General features: G+C 71.2%; 1 protein-coding gene across 1 annotated transcript; it reads right to left on the reverse strand.

Moving 5' to 3' along the window:
* Window positions 1-66: 66 nt before the first annotated feature.
* On the reverse strand, window positions 67-20,083 carry LOC142825182 (creatine kinase U-type, mitochondrial; the record flags this gene model as incomplete). Its single annotated transcript, XM_075916956.1, is given in 5 exon segments — window positions 67-152; window positions 3,103-3,324; window positions 8,821-8,916; window positions 11,592-11,790; window positions 19,715-20,083. Coding segments are annotated over 5 exon segments (752 nt in total), but the record flags the coding sequence as incomplete, so codon positions are not given.
* Window positions 20,084-20,806: the final 723 nt, after the last annotated feature.

Raw genomic sequence — 20,806 nt, forward strand, 5'->3', positions numbered from 1 at the left:
GGGCGCCGTGGGCAGAGCCGGGTGCCCTAGTGGGATTTCTGCCCAGACCAGAGCCGTGGGTCCTACCAGATTCCTCGGGCGTCGGGCCAGTCCCGGGCCATTCCTGCTGCCGTCAGCAAGGGGGAGACGGGCTTGTCGAACAGGAAGTGATCCTGGGAAAGGAGACGGGGCATGAGCAAGAGGCCCCCAAGCACCGTTCCTGGGGATCCCCGAGTGCCGGGCAGGGCCCCCCAGCCGGCACTCGGAGCACCACGGACAGTCCAGGCCTTAGTCACTGCGGGGTCCCCGATCCTGCACCCCCGGAGCAGCCAGAACAGTGTCCCCGGCCCGCGGAGCAGAGGGGGTTTGAGGGCCCAGCACAGACGGGATGCAGCAATAGGAGGGGGCAGGACGCCCCAGACCCCGTAAGGCGGGTGCCTGAGCCCCTGCTCTCCGACCCCCCTCCCGGGCGTCTCCATCATGTTTCCAGCCCCAGACTAACTCCTCCTCCCCCCACGTCCTTCCTTTGTTCCCTCCCCCAGTCAGAACCGGTCAGGGCAGCGTCTGGCCCCCCTGCCGGGCCGTGCTCACAGACAGGGCCACTGGGGGCCAGCCCAAGCCTAGTGCCCAGTAAGACGCCCCCCTGCATTACAGGGCCAGCGCAGGCTGTCACTAAGGGTCCCCTCCAGAGCCAGCTCCGGGCTGGGACTGCCCAGAACTGCCCTGGGGGGCGGGCCCAGCAAGATGCTGGTAGCACCCGTGGTGCCAATCGTGGGGCTGCCAGGAGGAAGACAGGGAGAGCAGAGCGCTTGTGGGGGGCATGGCTGGAGCCAGGCCCCACCCGGCTGGCTGGCGGAGAGGCCAGTGCTGCTCCAGCGGGGCGGTGGGCACCATGCAGGGCAGGCAGCCTGCCGGGCGCAGAGGGAGGGGCATGAAGGGCAGTGGCAGGAAGAAGAAAGGGGCAGAACTGAGCTGCCATTTCCAGGTCACCTCCAGGTGGCCCTGCCTGGCTCCGCATCCCCCATCCCCTCCGGGTGGCCCTGCCCGGCTCCACCTCCCTCATCCCCCATCCCCTAAGGGTGGCCCTGCCCGGCTCCGCATCCCTCATCCCCTCTGGGTGGCCCTGCCCGGCTCCGCCTTCCCCCATCCCCTCCGGGTGGCCCTGCCCGGCTCCACCTCCCTCATCCCCCATCCCCTAAGGGTGGCCCTGCCCGGCTCCGCATCCCTCATCCCCTCTGGGTGGCCCTGCCCGGCTCCGCCTTCCCCCATCCCCTCCGGGTGGCCCTGCCCGGCTCCGCATCCCCCATCCCCTCCGGGTGGCCCTGCCCGGCTCCGCCTCCCTCATCCCCCATCCCCTAAGGGTGGCCCTGCCCGGCTCCGCATCCCTCATCCCCCATCCCCTCCGGGTGGCCCTGCCCGGCTCCGTCCCCCATCCCCTCTGGGTGGCCCTGCCCGGCTCCGTCCCCCATCCCCTCCGGGTGGCCCTGCCCGGCTCCGCCTCCCTCATCCCTCATCCCCTCCGGGTGGCCCTGCCCGGCTCCGTCCCCCATCCCCTCCGGGTGGCCCTGCCCGGCTCCGTCCCCCATCCCCTCCGGGTGGCCCTGCCCGGCTCCGCCTCCCTCATCCCCCATCCCCTCCGGGTGGCCCTGCCCGGCTCCGTCCCCCATCCCCTCCGGGTGGCCCTGCCCGGCTCCGCCTTCCCCCATCCCCTCCGGGTGGCCCTGCCCGGCTCTGCCTCCCTCATCCCCTCCAGGTGGCCCTGCCTGGCTCTGCCTCCCTCATCCCCCATCCCCTCCGGGTGGCCCTGCCCGGCTCCGTCCCCCATCCCCTCCGGGTGGCTCTGCCCGGCTCCGTCCCCCATCCCCTCCGGGTGGCTCTGCCCGGCTCCGTCCCCCATCCCCTCCGGGTGGCTCTGCCCGGCTCCGTCCCCCATCCCCTCCGGGTGGCTCTGCCCGGCTCCGTCCCCCATCCCCTCCGGGTGGCTCTGCCCGGCTCCGTCCCCCATCCCCTCCGGGTGGCCCTGTCCGGCTCCGTCCCCCATCCCCTCCGGGTGGCTCTGCCCGGCTCCGTCCCCCATCCCCTCCGGGTGGCCCTGCCCGGCTCCGTCCCCCATCCCCTCCGGGTGGCCCTGTCCGGCTCCGTCCCCCATCCCCTCCGGGTGGCCCTGCCCGGCTCCGTCCCCCATCCCCTCCGGGTGGCCCTGCCCGGCTCCGCCTCCCTCATCCCTCATCCCCTCCGGGTGGCCCTGCCCGGCTCCGCCTCCCTCATCCCCCATCCCCTAAGGGTGGCCCTGCCCGGCTCCGTCCCCCATCCCCTCCGGGTGGCCCTGCCCGGCTCCGCCTTCCCCCATCCCCTCCGGGTGGCCCTGCCCGGCTCTGCCTCCCTCATCCCCCATCCCCTCCGGGTGGCCCTGCCCGGCTCCGCCTCCCTCATCCCCCATCCCCTCCGGGTGGCCCTGCCCGGCTCTGTCCCCCATCCCCTCCGGGTGGCCCTGCCCGGCTCCGTCCCCCATCCCCTCCGGGTGGCCCTGCCCGGCTCCGTCCCCCATCCTCTCCGGGTGGCTCTGCCCGGCTCCGTCCCCCATCCCCTCCGGGTGGCTCTGCCCGGCTCCGTCCCCCATCCCGTCCGGGTGGCCCTGTCCGGCTCCGTCCCCCATCCTCTCCGGGTGGCTCTGCCCGGCTCCGTCCCCCATCCCCTCCGGGTGGCTCTGCCCGGCTCCGTCCCCCATCCCGTCCGGGTGGCTCTGCCCGGCTCCGTCCCCCATCCCGTCCGGGTGGCCCTGTCCGGCTCCGTCCCCCATCCCCTCCGGGTGGCCCTGCCCGGCTCCGTCCCCCATCCCCTCCGGGTGGCCCTGCCCGGCTCCGTCCCCCATCCCCTCCGGGTGGCCCTGCCCGGCTCCGTCCCCCATCCCCTCTGGGTGGCCCTGCCCGGCTCCGTCCCCCATCCCCTCCGGGTGGCCCTGTCCGGCTCCGTCCCCCATCCCCTCCGGGTGGCCCTGCCCGGCTCCGTCCCCCATCCCGTCCGGGTGGCCCTGCCCGGCTCCGTCCCCCATCCCGTCCGGGTGGCCCTGCCCGGCTCCGTCCCCCATCCCCTCCGGGTGGCTCTGCCCCAGTGGCTGCTCACATCGATAAGCTGCTGCTGCTCCTTGTCTGTCATGTCGCTGAGGCGATAGTACCGGCCGGCCAGGTCTCCGGTCAGGCCGCTCAGGGCATCCACGGTGACTTTCTCCACCTCTCTCCTCTCTGCCCGGGTGCAGGCGGGGGGCAGGCTGAGCCCGCGGATGCTGCGTCCTGTGCGGACGCGCGAGGACAGCACATAGCGCTCATCGAAGTAGCCGGACTTAATCTGGGGGTGGAAGCGGGTGGTGGTGAGAGCCCGGAGCCGGCCTGGGGCAGTCCCAGCTGCCAGGAGCAAAGTGAGCCCTTGCCTGGAAAGGGGCCCGGGATGTTGGGGTTACAATGTACCCCCAGGGCTGCAGCCAGGGCCTGCCTGAAGCCAGCGTTGGGCAGCTGAGTCTTTTGCCAAACCATCCCTGCGCTAGCGCCGCGGTGCTGAGTGTGGCCTGCGACCATCCTGCCACGTGGCGAGCTCTGGGCTCAGTCCCAGCCGCAAGGAGCCCGCGCTGGCACGCCAGCCCCATTACCCTCCCCTCCGAGGCTGGGGGTGGCCCTGAGCCTCATGGGCCGGATCCAGCTCCCGGGGCAGGAGGCGGGGGTGTGACGAGTCGGGGTCCCCGACCCTGCGCCCCCGTAGCAGCCAGAATGGTCTCCCCCAGCCGGTAGAACGGGGGGTTATTGATTGTCCAGGACACAGCCCAGCACAGCTGGGATGTGGGCACCGGGGGCAGGGCCAGGACGGCTCAGGCCCTAGGGTGGGGGTCCAGCACCCCTCTCCCCCAGCTTAGCCTGTTCTCTCCATGCTTCCCAGACAGCCCCTGCCCCCCAGCCAGGCGCTGGTCTCCACCTCCTCCCTCTGTCTCTCCCTGGGCGGCTGAGCCTGGGGGTCTGGTTAATCCGCATTTGGGAGAGTCAGTGAGAATCTCCCCTCCCAGCGCGGGGGCCCCGGGTCACAGAGCAGACCCCCCCCGCCACAGCTCTCCCCCCCCCCGAGAGCGAACCGAGCAGGGTCACTCTGCTTGTGACCTGGGGAGTTCAGGGCCCTGCCCAGGAAACCCGCCGCGGAGACACTGGCGCTGCCCTTGGCTTGGGCCGGCCACAGCGCTGCCCTGCAGGAGCCGGCTCCTCCGTCCGGTTGCTGCACAGCTCCGGGGACCGGCACAGGGCCCTCTTCGGGGGCCGTACCAGCCCTTCCACTGCCCTTGAGCTCTGGCCAGGGTCTCTCTGGACGGGCCCATGAGCCCAGCGAGCCTTCCCCGGAAAGCCAGGACGTCCTCCACCCCCGACGCTCCATCCAGGGAGGTCTCCCCCTCCCACAACTCTCTCAGCAAGCCCCGGGGTCCTTCCCCTCTGCACCCCGGCTCGGTCTGGGAGAGCCTGGCAGACCCTCAGAGCGCCTCCCCCTGTGCAGACAGCAGGGGGGGCAGGTGCTTGTCCCAGTCCTGTGGGTGCTGGTGCATAAAGGCCTCCAGCGTCTGCTTCAGGGTCCCCTGGAACCTCCCACCAGCCCGCTGGGCCGGGCGCCCTACGCTGGGGTCCAGGGGAGCCGGGCCCCGTGCGTCTCCCACAAGCGCTGGAGCGGGGCCGACATGAAGTGGGACCCCTGGTCCGTGAGGACTCCTGGGAAACCCCCCCCCTGCTGGAAAGGGCCAGCAGAGTCTGCCACCGTGTCTGCTCGCTAGAGGGCAGGGCCACGGCCCCGGGGCAGTGGGTGGCCGTATCCCCGGCTCCCAGGATGCACTTCTCCCCCGTCCGGGTCGCCTGGCCGACCGGCCCCACTATCTCTAATGCTGCCTTGCGGAACCGCTCCTCTATACGGGGAGGGGCCCCCAAGCAGCTTCCCTCCCCACCCCAATCCGCACCCTGCTCCTGCACCTCCCTCCCCACCCCCACCCCCAGCCTGCTCCTGCACCTCCCTCCCCACCCCCACCCCCAGCCTGCTCCTGCACCTCCCTCCCCACCCCCAGCCTGCTCCTGCACCTCCCTCCCCACCCCCACCCCAACCTGCTCCTGTACCTCCCTCCCCACCCCCACCCCCCAGCCTGCTCCTGCACCTCCCTCCCCACCCCCACCCCAACCTGCTCCTGTACCTCCCTCCCCACCCCCACCCCCAGCCTGCTCCTGCACCTCCCTCCCCACCCCCACCCCCAGCCTGCTCCTGCACCTCCCTCCCCACCCCCACCCCCAGCCTGCTCCTGCACCTCCCTCCACACCCCCACCCCCAACCTGCTCCTGCACCTCCCTCCCCACCCCCACCCCCAGCCTGCTCCTGCACCTCCCTCCCCACCCCCAGCCTGCTCCTGCACCTCCCTCCCCACCCCCACCCCCAACCTGCTCCTGCACCTCCCTCCCCACCCCAATCCGCACCCTGCTCCTGCACCTCCCTCCCCACCCCCACCCCCAGCCTGCTCCTGCACCTCCCTCCACACCCCCACCCCCAACCTGCTCCTGCACCTCCCTCCCCACCCCCACCCCCAGCCTGCTCCTGCACCTCCCTCCCCACCCCCAGCCTGCTCCTGCACCTCCCTCCCCACCCCCACCCCCAACCTGCTCCTGCACCTCCCTCCCCACCCCCACCCCCAGCCTGCTCCTGCACCTCCCTCCCCACCCCCACCCCCAGCCTGCTCCTGCACCTCCCTCCCCACCCCCACCCCCAGCCTGCTCCTGCACCTCCCTCCCCACCCCCAGCCCAACCTGCTCCTGTACCTCCCTCCACACCCCCACCCCCAGCCTGCTCCTGCACCTCCCTCCCCACCCCCACCCCCAACCTGCTCCTGCACCTCCCTCCACACACCCATCCGCACCCTGCTCCTGCACCTCCCTCCACACCCCCACCCCCAGCCTGCTCCTGCAACTCCCTCCCCACCCCCACCCCAACCTGCTCCTGCCCCTCCCTCCACACCCCCCACCCCCAGCCTGCTCCTGCACCTCCCTCCACACACCCACCCCCAACCTGCTCCTGCACCTCCCTCCCCACCCCCACCCCCAGCCTGCTCCTGCACCTCCCTCCCCACCCCCACCCCCAACCTGCTCCTGCACCTCCCTCCACACACCCATCCGCACCCTGCTCCTGCACCTCCCTCCCCACCCCCACCCCAGCCTGCTCCTGCACCTCCCTCCACACAACCATCCCCAACCTGCTCCTGCACCTCCCTCCCCACCCCCACCCCCAGCCTGCTCCTGCACCTCCCTCCTCACCCCCACCCCCAGCCTGCTCCTGCACCTCCCTCCACACACCCACCCCCAACCTGCTCCTGCACCTCCCTCCACACACCCATCCTCACCCTGCTCCTGCACCTCCCTCCACACCCCCACCCCCAGCCTGCTCCTACACCTCCCTCCCCACCCCCACCCCAACCTGCTCCTGCACCTCCCTCCTCACCCCCACCCCCAGCCTGCTCCTGCACCTACCTCCACACACCCACCCCCAACCTGCTCCTGCACCTCCCTCCCCACCCCCACCCCCAGCCTGCTCCTGCACCTCCCTCCCCACCCCCACCCCCAACCTGCTCCTGCACCTCCCTCCACACACCCATCCGCACCCTGCTCCTGCACCTCCCTCCACACCCCCACCCCCAACCTGCTCCTGCACCTCCCTCCCCACCCCCACCCCCAGCCTGCTCCTGCACCTCCCTCCCCACCCCCAGCCTGCTCCTGCACCTCCCTCCCCACCCCCACCCCCAACCTGCTCCTGCACCTCCCTCCCCACCCCCACCCCCAGCCTGCTCCTGCACCTCCCTCCCCACCCCCACCCCCAGCCTGCTCCTGCACCTCCCTCCCCACCCCCAGCCCAACCTGCTCCTGCACCTCCCTCCCCACCCCCACCCCCAACCTGCTCCTGCACCTCCCTCCACACACCCATCCGCACCCTGCTCCTGCACCTCCCTCCACACCCCCACCCCCAGCCTGCTCCTGCAACTCCCTCCCCACCCCCACCCCAACCTGCTCCTGCCCCTCCCTCCACACCCCCACCCCCAGCCTGCTCCTGCACCTCCCTCCACACACCCACCCCCAACCTGCTCCTGCACCTCCCTCCCCACCCCCACCCCCAGCCTGCTCCTGCACCTCCCTCCCCACCCCCACCCCCAACCTGCTCCTGCACCTCCCTCCACACACCCATCCGCACCCTGCTCCTGCACCTCCCTCCCCACCCCCACCCCAGCCTGCTCCTGCAACTCCCTCCACACACCCATCCCCAACCTGCTCCTGCACCTCCCTCCCCACCCCCACCCCCAGCCTGCTCCTGCACCTCCCTCCTCACCCCCACCCCCAGCCTGCTCCTGCACCTCCCTCCTCACCCCCACCCCCAGCCTGCTCCTGCACCTCCCTCCACACACCCACCCCCAACCTGCTCCTGCACCTCCCTCCACACAACCATCCTCACCCTGCTCCTGCACCTCCCTCCACACCCCCACCCCCAGCCTGCTCCTACACCTCCCTCCCCACCCCCACCCCAACCTGCTCCTGCACCTCCCTCCTCACCCCCACCCCCAGCCTGCTCCTGCACCTACCTCCACACACCCACCCCCAACCTGCTCCTGCACCTCCCTCCCCACCCCCACCCCCACCCCCACCCCCAACCTGCTCCTGCACCTCCCTCCCCACCCCCACCCCCAGCCTGCTCCTGCACCTCCCTCCCCACCCCCACCCCCAACCTGCTCCTGCACCTCCCTCCACACACCCATCCGCACCCTGCTCCTGCACCTCCCTCCACACCCCCACCCCAGCCTGCTCCTGCACCTACCTCCACACACCCACCCCCAACCTGCTCCTGCACCTCCCTCCCCACCCCCACCCCCAGCCTGCTCCTGCACCTCCCTCCCCACCCCCACCCCCACCCTGCTCCTGCACCTCCCTCCACACCCCCACCCTCATCCTGCTCCAACACCCTCCCTCCCACTGCGATCCTGCATCCCCACCACCTCCTGCCAAAGCACACTGCTTTCTTCTGCGGCCGCCCCACTCGCCCTGCCCTATGTCCGCCCCTGAGCGCAGGGCGTCTCTCTGCTTGTCCTGGAGCCCTGGGAAATGCCCGGCTGCCCCCCAGCCTCCCCAGGGCGCCGGCAGCTCCACCTCCAGCCTGTCCCACCCCGGCCGCACCCTGCCCGCAGCCTCGGGGACCCGCCCTGTGCCAGGCCCCAGTCTCCCCAAGCCCTGCCCTGAGGCGCCATACGCGGGCTGGCCGGGGGAGGCGGCGCCGTGGCGCTGACGGGACTGCCTCAGGCTGGCAGCAACAGGCGCATGGAACCGACAGGAGCAGCCTCGGCAAGGCCCAGCGAATACAAGTGAACTCACTTGGCAGCGACGGGACTTGGCACCACCCAGGCTGGGCCAAGCTCAGACCCTCACGCCCGGCATCCAGCCGCAGCTGCTCACCCACTGCCGGGCCGGCTCCGCCCCACGTTCCACGCTCCGCGGCCTTGGCTTCCGGGCACTCGCCTCCTTTCCAGCCCGGTGAGCTACCGAATGGCCCCTCAGGGCCCACTGGGGGGCAGGGCCACGGGCCCGGTGGAGGAGGCTCCACGCTGGTCTCACCTGCAGCCGCGGAGAGGCCTGCGGCCGTGGCTGCACCTGGAGGGAGGGCTCCGCCTCCCCGGCTCTGGTCCGCCCCGGACGTGTCAGGCTCCCTGCCACGGGCACAGGCCTGGGGCCCTGGTGACACCTGCCCCCGGGGCGCAGGAGACGGCGCTGGAACCCCTCTCCCGCGGCCCCGGGCGTCACGCACCTTACTGGCATCCAGGTCCGTGGGGTGCTTCATGGCCCGCGGGTTGTAACCGTTGTGCCGCTCCTGGATCACGGGGTCAAACAGGTCCGCGAACACCTGGCAGGGCAGCAAGGCAGGGCTTCGAGGGGGCAGTGGGGCCTTGGCCGGTCGGGGCCTGGCCCGTCCCTGCAGCCAGTGCTGCCTCTCCTGCGCCCAGCTGAGCATGGGGCACCACGGAAGCACCGTGCCGCTGCCACCTGCTCAGCCCTCAGACGCTGGCCTCCCTCAGGAAACCCAGGCTGGGAGAGGCTGCAGTGTGGGGAGGCCAAGGAGACGTGGGCTGGGGGCTGAGCCGGGGGAGCAGGGGCTGGGCTGGGGGCTGAGGGGAAGGTGGGAGGCTGGGGGCTGAGGCAGGGGGGCTGAGAGTAGAGTGGGGGGGCTGCGGGCTGAGGCTGGGGGGGCTGCGGGGAAGGTGGGGGGCTAGGGGCTGAGGCTGGGGGGGCTGAGGGGAAGGTGGGGGGCTGAGGCGGGGGCTGAGGGAAAGGTGGGGGGCTGAGGCTGGGGGGGCTGAGGGAAAGGTGGGGGGCTGAGGCGGGGGCTGAGGGAAAGGTGGGGGGCTGAGGCGGGGGGGCTGAGGGGAAGGTGGGGGGAAGGTGGGGGGCTGAGGCGGGGGGCTGAGGGGAAGGTGGGGGGCTGGGGGGCTGAGGCGGGGGTTGAGGGGAAGGTGGGGGGCTGAGGCGGGGGCTGAGGGGAAGGTGGGGAGCTGGGGGGCTGAGGGGAAGGCGGGGGGCTGAGGCGGGGGGGCTGAGGGGAAGGCGGGGGGTTGAGGCTGGGGGGGCTGAGGGGAAGGTGGGGGGCTGGGGCGGGGGCTGAGGGGAAGGTGGGGAGCTGGGGGGCTGAGGGGAAGGTGGGGGGCTGAGGCGGGGGGCTGAGGGGAAGGCGGGGGGTTGAGGCTGGGGGGGCTGAGGGGAAGGCGGGGGACTGGGGCGGGGGCTGAGGGGAAGGTGGGGGCTGAGGCGGGGGGCTGAGGGGAAGGCGGGGGGCTGAGGCGGGGGCTGAGGGGAAGGCGGGGGGCTGAGGCGGGGGGCTGAGGGAAGGTGGGGGGCTGAGGCGGGGGCTGAGGGGAAGGTGGGGGGCTGGGGGCTGAGGGGAAGGTGGGGGGCTGAGGCGGGGGCTGAGGGGAAGGTGGGGGGCTGGGGGCTGAGGGGAAGGTGGGGGGCTGAGGCGGGGGCTGAGGGGAAGGTGGGGGGCTGGGGGCTGAGGCGGGGGGCTGAAGGGAAGGTGGGGGGCTGGGGGCTGAGGCTGGGGGGGCTGAGGGGAAGGTGGGGGGCTGGGGCGGGGGGCTGAGGGGAAGGTGGGGGGCTGAGGGGCTGAGGCGGGGGGCTGAGGGGAAGGCAGGGGGCTGAGGCGGGGGGGCTGAGGGGAAGGCGGGGGGTTGAGGCTGGGGGGGCTGAGGGGAAGGCGGGGGGTTGAGGCTGGGGGGGCTGAGGGGAAGGTGGGGGCTGAGGCGGGGGGCTGAGGGAAAGGCGGGGGGCTGGGGTGGGGGCTGAGAGGAAGGCGGGGGGCTGAGGCGGGGGGCTGAGGGGAAGGCGGGGGGCTGAGGCGGGGGCTGAGGGAAGGTGGGGGGCTGAGGGGAGGTGGGGGGCTGGGGCGGGGGCTGAGGGGAAGGTGGGGGGCTGGGGCTGAGAGGAAGGTGGGGGGCTGGGGCGGGGGGCTGAGGGGAAGGTGGGGGGCTAGGGGGGCTGAGGGGAGGGGGGGCTGGGGCGGGGGGCTGAGGGGAAGGTGGGGGGCTGAGGAGGCTGAGGGGAAGGTGGGGGGCTGGGGGCTGAGGCGGGGGGCTGAGGGGAAGGTGGGGGGCTGGGGGCTGAGGCTGGGGGGGCTGAGGGGAAGGTGGGGGGCTGGGGGGCTGAGGCGGGGGCTGAGGGGAAGGTGGGGGGCTGGGGCGGGGGCTGAGGGAAGGTGGGGGGCTGAGGCGGGGGGCTGAGGGGAAGGCGGGGGGCTGAGGCGGGGGCTGAGGAAGGTGGGGGCTGAGGCGGGGGGCTGAGGGAAAGGCGGGGGGCTGGGGTGGGGGCTGAGGGGAAGGCGGGGGGCTGAGGCGGGGGGCTGAGGGGAAGGCGGGGGGCTGAGGCGGGGGGCTGAGGGGAAGGTGGGGGGCGGGGGCTGAGGGGAAGGTGGGGGGCGGGGGCGGGGGCTGAGGGGAAGGTGGGGGGCTGGGGGCTGAGGGGAAGGTGGGGGGCTGAGGCGGGGGCTGAGGGGAAGGTGGGGGGCTGGGGGCTGAGGCGGGGGGCTGAAGGGAAGGTGGGGGGCTGGGGGCTGAGGCTGGGGGGGCTGAGGGGAAGGTGGGGGGCTGGGGGGCTGAGGCGGGGGCTGAGGGGAAGGTGGGGGGCGGGGGCGGGGGCTGAGGGGAAGGTGGGGGGCTGGGGGCTGAGGTGGGGGGCTGAGGGGAAGGTGGGAGGAGCTGGGGGGCGAGGCAGGGGGGCTGAGAGTAGGGTGGGGGGGCTGGGGGCTGAGGCTGGGGGGGCTGAGGGGAAGGTGTGGGGCTGGGGGCTGAGGCGGGGGGCTGAAGGGAAGGTGGGGGGCTGGGGGGGCTGAGGGAAGGTGGGGGGTTGGGGGGGCTTTTGGGAAGGTGGGGGGCTGGGGGGCTGAGGGGAGGTGGGGGGCTGGGGGGGCTTTTGGGAAGGTGGGGGGCTGGGGGGCTGAGGGGAGGTGGGGGGCTGGGGGGCTGAGGGGAGGCGGGGGGCTGGGGCTCTATGCGCTAGGACTATTGTGCGTGCCGGCTGCGCCGCGCTCACCTCGTAGGACTCCTCGTCCCCTGCGACCATGCCCACGGTCTTTATGAAGGGGTGGCCGGGGTTGTCCACGCCGGTCTGGATGCACTGGTCCAGGGTCCAGTTGTTGGGGGTGCCCTTGTCGCAGAGCCGGGCGTAGATGGCCGGGGTCAGGTTACTGGCCATGCAGTTGTTGTGCTTCCGCAGGTCCGGGTACTCGGCGCTGCGGGGAGAGCGCACACGGGCCGGTCGGACCTGCTGCTGTCTGCTCCCCCTCGCCCCGCCAGCCCCGCGGGGGGATACCCCTTGGCCAGGGCACTACCCGCCCCTGTGGCCTGAGGGGAGGCTGGCTCCTGTGGACGCCAAGGGAGCTTCCGCTCCGGCCCACGCAGGGCGCCGGCTGCCTCTCACCCCCTTCCAGCCCCACTTCCCCCGCTGCCTCCTCCGGCCCCCCCACTGCCCCCTGCCAGGAGCTGCCTCCTCCGGCCCCCCCCACTGCCCCTCACTCCACAGGGAATCTCCCCCCCCACTGCCCCCTGCCAGGAGCTGCCTCCTCCGGCCCCCCCCACTGCCCCTCACTCCACAGGGAATCTCCCCCCCCACTGCCCCCTGCCAGGAGCTGCCTCCTCCGGCCCCCCCACTGCCCCTCACTCCACAGGGAATCTCCCCCCCCACTGCCCCCTGCCAGGAGCTGCCTCCTCCGGCCCCCCCCCCACTGCCCTTCACTCCACAGGGAATCTCCCCCCCCACTGCCCCGTGCCAGGAGCAACCTGCCTGACGGGTGCCAGGCTCCCCCTCCTCCCAAGTCACTTCCCTGGGTGCAGCCACACACCCCTCACCCCGGCCCGTGCCGAGACTCCCCTGCCCCAGCTCGGCAGAGACCGAACGCGCCCAGCAGGGGCCCAGGCTGGGCTAGTGGGGGCGCAGGCCAGAGGGGGCTGTGGTGGCCGGAGACCCAGCCCTGGCTCCCCCAAGGCGCTAAGACTGCGGGAGCCGCCTGCCGGGTTCCTTTCTCCTCAGACCCAAATGTTCTTCTCTCCCTGGCGACAGGGCGAGGTGCCCGCCAGCCCCGTCGGCGTCAGTAGCCAGCCGAGGCCTTGGAAACCCGCCCGGGGCCACGCGCCTGGACTGCTCCTAACAGCGGAACGGGAGCGCCTGCCCCAGGCCCCCGCTTCCCCGGGCTCCCTAGGCCGCCCGCCTCCGGCAGGACGGAGCCACTGACCCCAAGGGCAGCGGCAGGAGCTCCCCCGTGTGCCATTACTGCGTTAGCTCTAGTTCTCAGAGGAGCTCTGCTTTCCTGTGCTCTCCGGAGCCCTTGCAGTGGGCAGCCTGAGCCAGGGCAGGGAGCTGGGAGCAGCGGCCCGGGGGGGCAGGTTCTGGGTTGAACTCGGCACGGGCGCTGCGGTGGCTGCCCCTCCTGCCTAGCAGTCGCCTCCACGCGGGCCCTAGGAAGGGGGCAGCTCTCGGCTCCACAGGCCCAAGGGCCGTCTGGCTGGACAGGGCCCCGCAGCGTCTCCAGCCCAGCGTGGGGGGAGGGCAGGACGGCGCCCGCTGGCTGCGCTGAGCAGACGCCCTGCCAGGCCCTGGCTGCTCACAGGGCGACTAACCCGTCGGCCCTATGGCCTCAGGCTGCCGGGCTGCCGCAGGGAAGCCGGGCCGGGCCGGGCCGGTGCCGAGGAGAGCTGGCCCCTCCCTGCAGCCTCCAGCCTGCCGCACCCGCTGACCCTCTGTGGTGCCCTGGCAAGTGCCTCATGTCCAGCCTGGGGCACCTTGTCACTGGCGCCCGCTGCTGGCCCCGACATGCAGCCACAGCCTCTCCCCAGGGCGCCGGGAACCCTGCGTGGGGAGCAGGGGCTGGCGATCCCACCCGCCTGGCTGGAAGGAAGCGCCTGCAGGGCACGTGTGGATTGACCACGTTCTCCTGAGCACCCGACGGGCCCGTGTGCGTGGTGCCCCGGGTACGTGGCCAGCAGGGGCCTCCTGTGCAAAGCCGGGACCATCCGTCCCCTTGGGGGGGACTCAGGCAGGGGCCTCCTGTGCAAAGCCGGGACCGTCCGTCCCCTTGGGGGAGACTCAGGCAGGGGCCTCCTGTGCAAAGCCGGGACCATCCGTCCCCTTGGGGGCCTCCTGAGACGGGCTGCCAGACACCCCACAATCTCAAACCCCCCAGCTAAGGAGCTGCTTAGATCTTCCTTTCAGCCATAGACCATGCTGGGGCCTTGGCCTTTGGCTTGTGGTGTGTCAGCCTGGGGCCTGTTCAAGGCAAGGCCGAGCCAATAGGTCTGGGGCAATTCTCAACGCAGGATCTTATTTGTGAGTTTCGTGTGCCCCCCTCCCCTGATGGGCTCCCAACATGCTGCAGGAGACCTGGCTTGGGACCAGGAACACGCAGGACTCCAAGATGCTTTATGCAAAACAGGCCCTGGCCCGGATCGGGGTTGCGGTACCATCTGCGGAATGGGTCTCCCCCTCGCGCATGGACCACTCGGGCATGCAACGTGGGGTCTGTCTGAGGTGCCAGGGCTAACAAGGGCCATTACTGCTGCTCCAGAAACCTAATGGCTCGGTGATCAACCCAGCAACCTGCAAATGGGAGCGTTTGTCCTGTGACCCAAACTGCGCTTGGCCCTAGAAAGACACGTGCCCAGGCACCTGGTACTGGAATCCATCTCCAGCCTGGTACCTTTCCACAGGTATGGGAAGTCCTTTGCCTTCAGCTGCCTTTGGAAACGGCCTGGCCCGCCCTAAGAGGAGACAAAGGACTTTGCAGAAGCCGTAGACCCCGGCCAGAGGGAAGAGCAGCTCTGCCATGCAGCTGGTACGGGGGCAAGAACAGCTGCTTCGGGCAGGAATTCGCAGGGAGCAGGTTTCTCGTGGATTAGAAGCAGCTAAGTGGTTTTGTTCATGTTAGTTTAGTAACTGGCTTTGCTCTGTCTGTTTGCACTCGCAGCCACTTAGCGCCCCCTGCCTGTGCCCGGGACACACTCTGGTTTCTCATCGGGCCCAGTGTCGATAGCAGTTCCCTGGGGGAGGCTCCGCTGGGCGTCTCTGCCCCCCCTGAGAAGGGGGCCGGCCTCATGAGTCTGCCTGCGTACAGCTGTCCCAGAGCAGGACAGATTGACTGGGCCTTTGGTCCCATTTGGCGGTTGGGTTCCTGGCTGAGGTGTTACAGCTGGATCCTCCTGGAGCTGAACTGGGGCAGGGTCTGTGTTGCTCTCCGGGGGGGTGACCCCAACTCTGCGCCTGGGCTGGGGGAGACCAGGGCTGCTGGCCCAGCAGCACAGGGTGGTGGGGAGCCCAGCGGGCAGGAAGGTGGCATCAGAGGCTTGATCAGGCCGTGGGGGGACAAGCCCAAGGGGATTTCTGTGAGTCAGGCCGCCACGCCCCCAGCGTCCAGCATTAGGAAGCTTCTGTTTGGCAGGTTTCGATGCAGCCCGACGTGACGCTGCCGCGCGTGGGGCCGAGATGGGCTGGGGCACTTGCCATGTGACTCTGATTTCCAACATTACTGTTCAGTTTCAAAACCTTAATGCTGGGTTTGGGGCAATGCCACGCGCCGTATCAAAGGGGTTGGACAGGGCTTCTATGACCCCTCCCCCGCCAAATGAAGCTATTGCTTGTGGCAGAAGTGGGGAACAGCAACATTCTGAACATCCTAACAGGAAATATTTTCACATCCCGTGTTCTTCACTGTCAGTGTCTCAGGAGCGATTCACGCAGCTGGGCTGTGCTGGCCGGCTCCGTGGCCAGCCCCCATGCTCTCGCTGTGCTGCGCCATGTACACGCACGTCTCTGGAGCATGCGGACTAGCAGCCAGTCTGCCAGGCAGAGGGGTCGGTTTGGTGGCTCTCGCTGTGCTGCGCGGTGGGTAGAGCGCCATGTACACGCACGTCTCTGGAGCGTACAGACTAGCAGCCAGTCTGCCAGGCAGAGGGGTCGGTTTGGTGGCTCTCGCTGTGCTGCGCGGTGGGTAGAGCGCCATGTACACGCACGTCTCTGGAGCGTACAGACTAGCAGCCAGTCTGCCAGGCAGAGGGGTCGGTTTGGTGGCTCTCGCTGTGCTGTGCGGTGGGTGGAGCGCCATGTACACGCACGTCTCTGGAGCGTACAGACTAGCAGCCAGTCTGCCAGGCAGAGGGGTCGGTTTGGTGGCTCTCGCTGTGCTGCGCGGTGGGTAGAGCGCCATGTACACGCACGTCTCTGGAGCGTACAGACTAGCAGCCAGTCTGCCAGGCAGAGGGGTCGGTTTGGTGGCTCTCGCTGTGCTGCGCGGTGGGTAGAGCGCCATGTACACGCACGTCTCTGGAGCGTACAGACTAGCAGCCAGTCTGCCAGGCAGAGGGGTCGGTTTGGTGGCTCTCGCTGTGCTGCGCGGTGGGTAGAGCGCCATGTACACGCACGTCTCTGGAGCGTACAGACTAGCAGCCAGTCTGCCAGGCAGAGGGGTCGGTTTGGTGGCTCTCGCTGTGCTGTGCGGTGGGTGGAGCGCCATGTACACGCACGTCTCTGGAGCGTGCAGACTAGCAGCCAGTCGGCCAGGCAGAGGGGTCGGTTTGGTGGCTCTCGCTGTGCTGCGCGGTGGGTAGAGCGCCATGTACACGCACGTCTCTGGAGCGTACAGACTAGCAGCCAGTCTGCCAGGCAGAGGGGTCGGTTTGGTGGCTCTCGCTGTGCTGCGCGGTGGGTAGAGCGCCATGTACACGCACGTCTCTGGAGCGTGCAGACTAGCAGCCAGTCGGCCAGGCAGAGGGGTCGGTTTGGTGGCTCTCGCTGTGCTGCGCGGTGGGTAGAGCGCCATGTACACGCACGTCTCTGGAGCGTACAGACTAGCAGCCAGTCTGCCAGGCAGAGGGGTCGGTTTGGCGGCTCTCGCTTTCTGCGTGCCCAGCCACGCCAGTGCTGGTGCTGCAGAGGACGGTCCCCTGCTCCAGATTGCGCTTGGCCAATGGCTTCCAAAGCACAAAAGGTGATTGGAGCCCGGCTTGCGGCTTTACTCTGCCCAGTGAATGGTGGAGATGAAGCCCTGGCGGATACAGGCCCCTTGGGGCTTACATGGAAGAGAGACTCTTCACAGACCTTGAAACCGCGTTACCTGCCAAGAGAGAGAAAAGGCAAAACTGCCCGGTGCCCCCAGTGCTGGGCAGAATCCGCTGGTGCCAGCAGCAGCAGGCCGGACAGGTGAATTCGAGGGGCGGCTGCTGGATGAGCCGTCCAGCCCCTAGAGGGCGCTCTCAGAAATACACGGGGGCGGGCAGCCCCCAGGACTCGATGTTCGGGACGTGCGGCTCAGAATAGCAGTTGCTAAGGGTGCAGTTTATCACTCACCAGGACCTGAGTGCGCCGAATCTGAGAGCAAAGCCCCTGGGTTCCCCGGCCGCAGCAGGCGCCTCGTGGTGCTGCATTTTCTGAGCTGCTGGGAGGGACGATAACCCTCTGCACGAGGAGGGGGCTCATGTCCAAGGGCTCCCCAGCGACGCCCCGTCTCTGGGTCTGCGGTCCCAGCCAGGCACAGTACGGCCCAGGCCCGGCCCACCACTGGTGCTGAAGCAGGAATGTGCCACCAAGCGCACGGCTGCCTGTTTGCTGGCGCCTGAGCCCAGACGGAGCCGTGGCCCTGGCTAATGCTGCTTTAATCCCCGACGGAAATAGCGCCAGGAAGCCGCAGGATGTTCTCCCAAGCCGGGTGAAGGCAGGCTGGAGGTCAGCGACTGCTGGCCGGGAAAGAGGCCCGTGGCAGCCAGCGGCGAGCAGGCACCGGGGGACGTGCCTCTCGGGGTGGAGAGCAGCGTGTTCAATGCTCCGCGAAGCATCACCTAATGCTCCTGCACTGTGGGGCTGGGGCTTGCCGGGAGCAGACGAGCAGTGACTGCAGGGCTCTGGGGCGAGGGGGAAGGGCAGGGGCACAGGCTGTTCTTGCCCATCCTTCCAGCGGAGGGCCAGGGCCCAGGCAGGGCAGGGCAGGGCCTGCCTAGAGAGGAATGCAGGCTGCGGATGGGACACCTCTATGAGCAGGGCTGTTGCTCTGGGACAGAGGCCAGGCGCCTCCGCACCCCGAGACAGCAGCGGTTCCCGGGCAGGTGACAAGGCACACGGGTGTGCAGAGGCTGCTCTGTGGAAGGGCTGACTGTTGCGGGGGGTGGGACCAACAAGCAAGAGCTGGGCAAGGGGGCCTGCTCGCCACTTTTGCCGTCTGCTAGTGAGAGCCAGGCGTCCGGGGAGCGGCTCGCTAGGGTCCATCCACCTTTAGAATATGGAGTTAGTAGCACCCCACAGACTTGCTGGGGAGACTGGCATAAAGGGCAGCTTGCCCAGGAAGGACAGGCAGGTAGAAGGGAGGGTTGCCGTGTACGTCAAGAAGCAGCGTGCACATCCTGAGCTCCAGAAGGCGGCGGGAGGCACAGCAGTGGAGTCCAAGGGTGACAGTAATGGTGAGCTCCTGGAAGGGGAGTGCTGCAGACACCAAGCCAGGAAGGGGGGTGAGGCATTGCTGGAATGAACCCTAGAAATGCCCAGCACAAGCCCGGGTAGCAAGGGGGACCCTCGCAACCCAGGCAGCTGCTGGAAAAGTCATGTGGCAAAACACAAGGTCCAGCAAGCTCTGGTAAAATGGCCTGAGGCCTCGGCGTGCGGCCCAGGCAGCAGAACCCCGTCGTCGCGGCGAGGGCCGGGCGCAGCCAGAGGGACGCTCGTGGGATGGACGCACCCGCAGGGAGGGGCAAAAGACTTCCTCGCCGTGGGCCTGCCCCTCCCGGTGAAAGCGTGCCTTGCGCGTGACTCCGCCCATCAGCTGGGAGCTGCAGCTGAGCCGGGGAGAACAGAGCCCCGGGACGGGGGATGCTGCGCTCCGGGTTTGGGTCACCTCGAAGCGTAAGCGAGAGCTCCCCAGCCGCTTTGTCTGGCTCGGTGCTGAGGGACGCACGGGGCTGACTCATTATGGGAGCTGCTGGGGCCTTTCGAAACGGGCACAGGAGCTCAGCTACGTGCTCGCTTCACCTTGGCCCATGCTCTGGGTTCCTGTCCTACCCAGTGCCGCTGGGGGTGTCGCCTCGGAGCGCCTGGGCACGGGGCAGGCTGACGGGAGTCTCGTCGCGATCCCTGGGAGCGATGGCCCAAGGCAGGCCCCCGGGCGGCAGAGCTCAGCACCCAAGGGTCTGTCTGTGGTTCTGGGGCCAGGCTGCCTAGGTGCCTCAGGGGTTTGCACTGGAGCAGTCCAAGGACCGAGCTCAGCGCCCTGGCTCCGAGCCACCTGTGCTGCATTGCACGTGCCTCCCTCTGTCTGTCCTGAGGGGGGGCAGGGAGGGGGCCGGACCAGCCACCAAGGGTGCGGTGAGGGACAGGGCTGCCGTGCCAGGCAGAGGATGGGCAGCGGGCCGGAAGGCCAGGGCAGAAAGGCCCCTCCTGGCAGGGCACCCGCTCTGCCTCGGTGCCAGCCCCCGGGCTAAGCCCTGGCCGCTCTTCCCACCGAGGGGCCTTTCCCTGCTGTCCTGGGGCCTGTGCACCTGCCCGGCAGCCTAGAGCCCAGCGACAGCAGAGCCCCCGGCTCCCTGCGGGGACTCCCAGGGCACCGGTGCTGCCTGGCCCTGCCCCTGCCCCTGCCCCTGCCTCTCCCCAGGGCGGGCCCCACAGCGCCTGGCTCCAGCCTCCTGGGAGCCCAGCCCGGCCCCGCCCTCCCCAGGCTTCCCCCAGCCGCCTGGGAGCATGAATCACACCCCGGAGCCAGGGCCAGGCCTTGCTGGGGGCTCCCGGAGCCTGCCCGGAGCAGGGCGTCTCAGCGCCCGGCCCAGAGCCCCTGGCCCCGGCCCTGCAATCCCCGGCACTAGGGCCCTTTCCATCCCCCCTCGCAGCCCCCGCTTGCCGCAGCGCTTAGTCCGGGCCGGGGACACCCGGGCGCCCGGCCGGTCTCCGGGGAGCTGCCGCAGCGCGCTCGGGGCAGGCATTGGTCGCTCCCCGCCGCAGAGCCCCGCAGCAGCGACGTGACGGCTCGGGACGCCGGGAGCGCGGCCAGCGGGGACCGACCCTTCCCCGGGTCCCGCTGGGCTCGTGTCCCCCGCCCCGCCCGGCCCGAAAGCGGCTGCGCCCCCCGCCCCCAGCCCCGCGCCGGAGAGCTAAGCCGCCGCCTGCGCACGACGGCCGGGCCGGGCCGGTACCTGGGCGGGTAGAGGCGCCGCTGCCGCTCCCCGGCGCTGACCGCGTCCCGGGCGAGCAGGAATCCGGCGGCCAGGGAGCCGGCTCCCGCCGCGGCCAAGAGGCCGGCGCACTGGCGGGCGCGCAGCAGGCGGGCGAAGGTACCGGCCATGCCTGGAGCGGGGCAGGAGCGGGACTCGGAGGCGGCGGCAGCTCTGGAGCCAGGCGCAGAGTGGAGGGGGGGCAGGACGTGATGGGAATGGGAACCGCGTAGGGGCGGGCAGGAGAGGAGATTACAGCGAGCCGCAGTGAGCTCGGGCCGCAGCGTGCCAGGCCCCCGCCCGCCCCCCAGCCCGCCCCCGCCCGCCACAGCCAGGCCCCCGCCCGCCCCCCAGCCCGCCCCCGCCCGCCACAGCCAGGCCCCCGCCCGCCCCCCAGCCCGCCCCCGCCCGCCACAGCCAGGCCCCCGCCCGCCCCCCAGCCCGCCCCCGCCCGCCACAGCCAGGCCCCCGCCCGCCCCCCAGCCCGCCCCTGCCCGCCACAGCCAGGCCCCCGCCCGCCCCCCAGCCCGCCCCCGCCCGCCACAGCCAGGCCCCCAGCCCGCCCCCGGCCGCCACAGCCAGCCCCCCAGTCCGCCACAGCCAGCCCCCCAGTCCGCCCCCGCCCGCCACAGCCAGCCCCCCAGCCCGCCCCCGCCCGCCTGAGCCAGCCCCCCAGCCCGCCCCCGCCCTCCCGCCAGCCTCCCAGCCCCTCAGCCTTCCCCCTGCGGACCTGGGGCCTGGAACCGTCCCTCCCCCCGCCCTGGCCCGGGCCCCAGCCCCCCCTTCTATTATCCTCCCCCTGCACTGGTGCCCCCCCAGGTGTTCAGAGCCCTGGAGCCGCCCCGGGCCGGCCCGGCTGCAGGCGCTCGGCGGGGCTGTCCTGGGCAGCGTCGGCTCAGCACCGGGGCCGTGGACAGCGCAGCGCTGGGGGCGGGGGGCGGCCGGGGGAGCCGGGCTCCGGGCGGGGGAGGGGCAGCGACACTGGGCGAGCCCCGGGCCAGCCCCGCGCTGCGGCCCGTGGGTTGGGCGCTGGGGGCGGCGCTGGAGCAAAGTCCAGAGGCAGAAGCGAGCTAA

The sequence above is a fragment of the Pelodiscus sinensis genome, unplaced genomic scaffold (genome assembly GCF_049634645.1).
Source record: "Pelodiscus sinensis isolate JC-2024 unplaced genomic scaffold, ASM4963464v1 ctg56, whole genome shotgun sequence".
Lineage (NCBI taxonomy): Eukaryota > Metazoa > Chordata > Testudines > Trionychidae > Pelodiscus > Pelodiscus sinensis.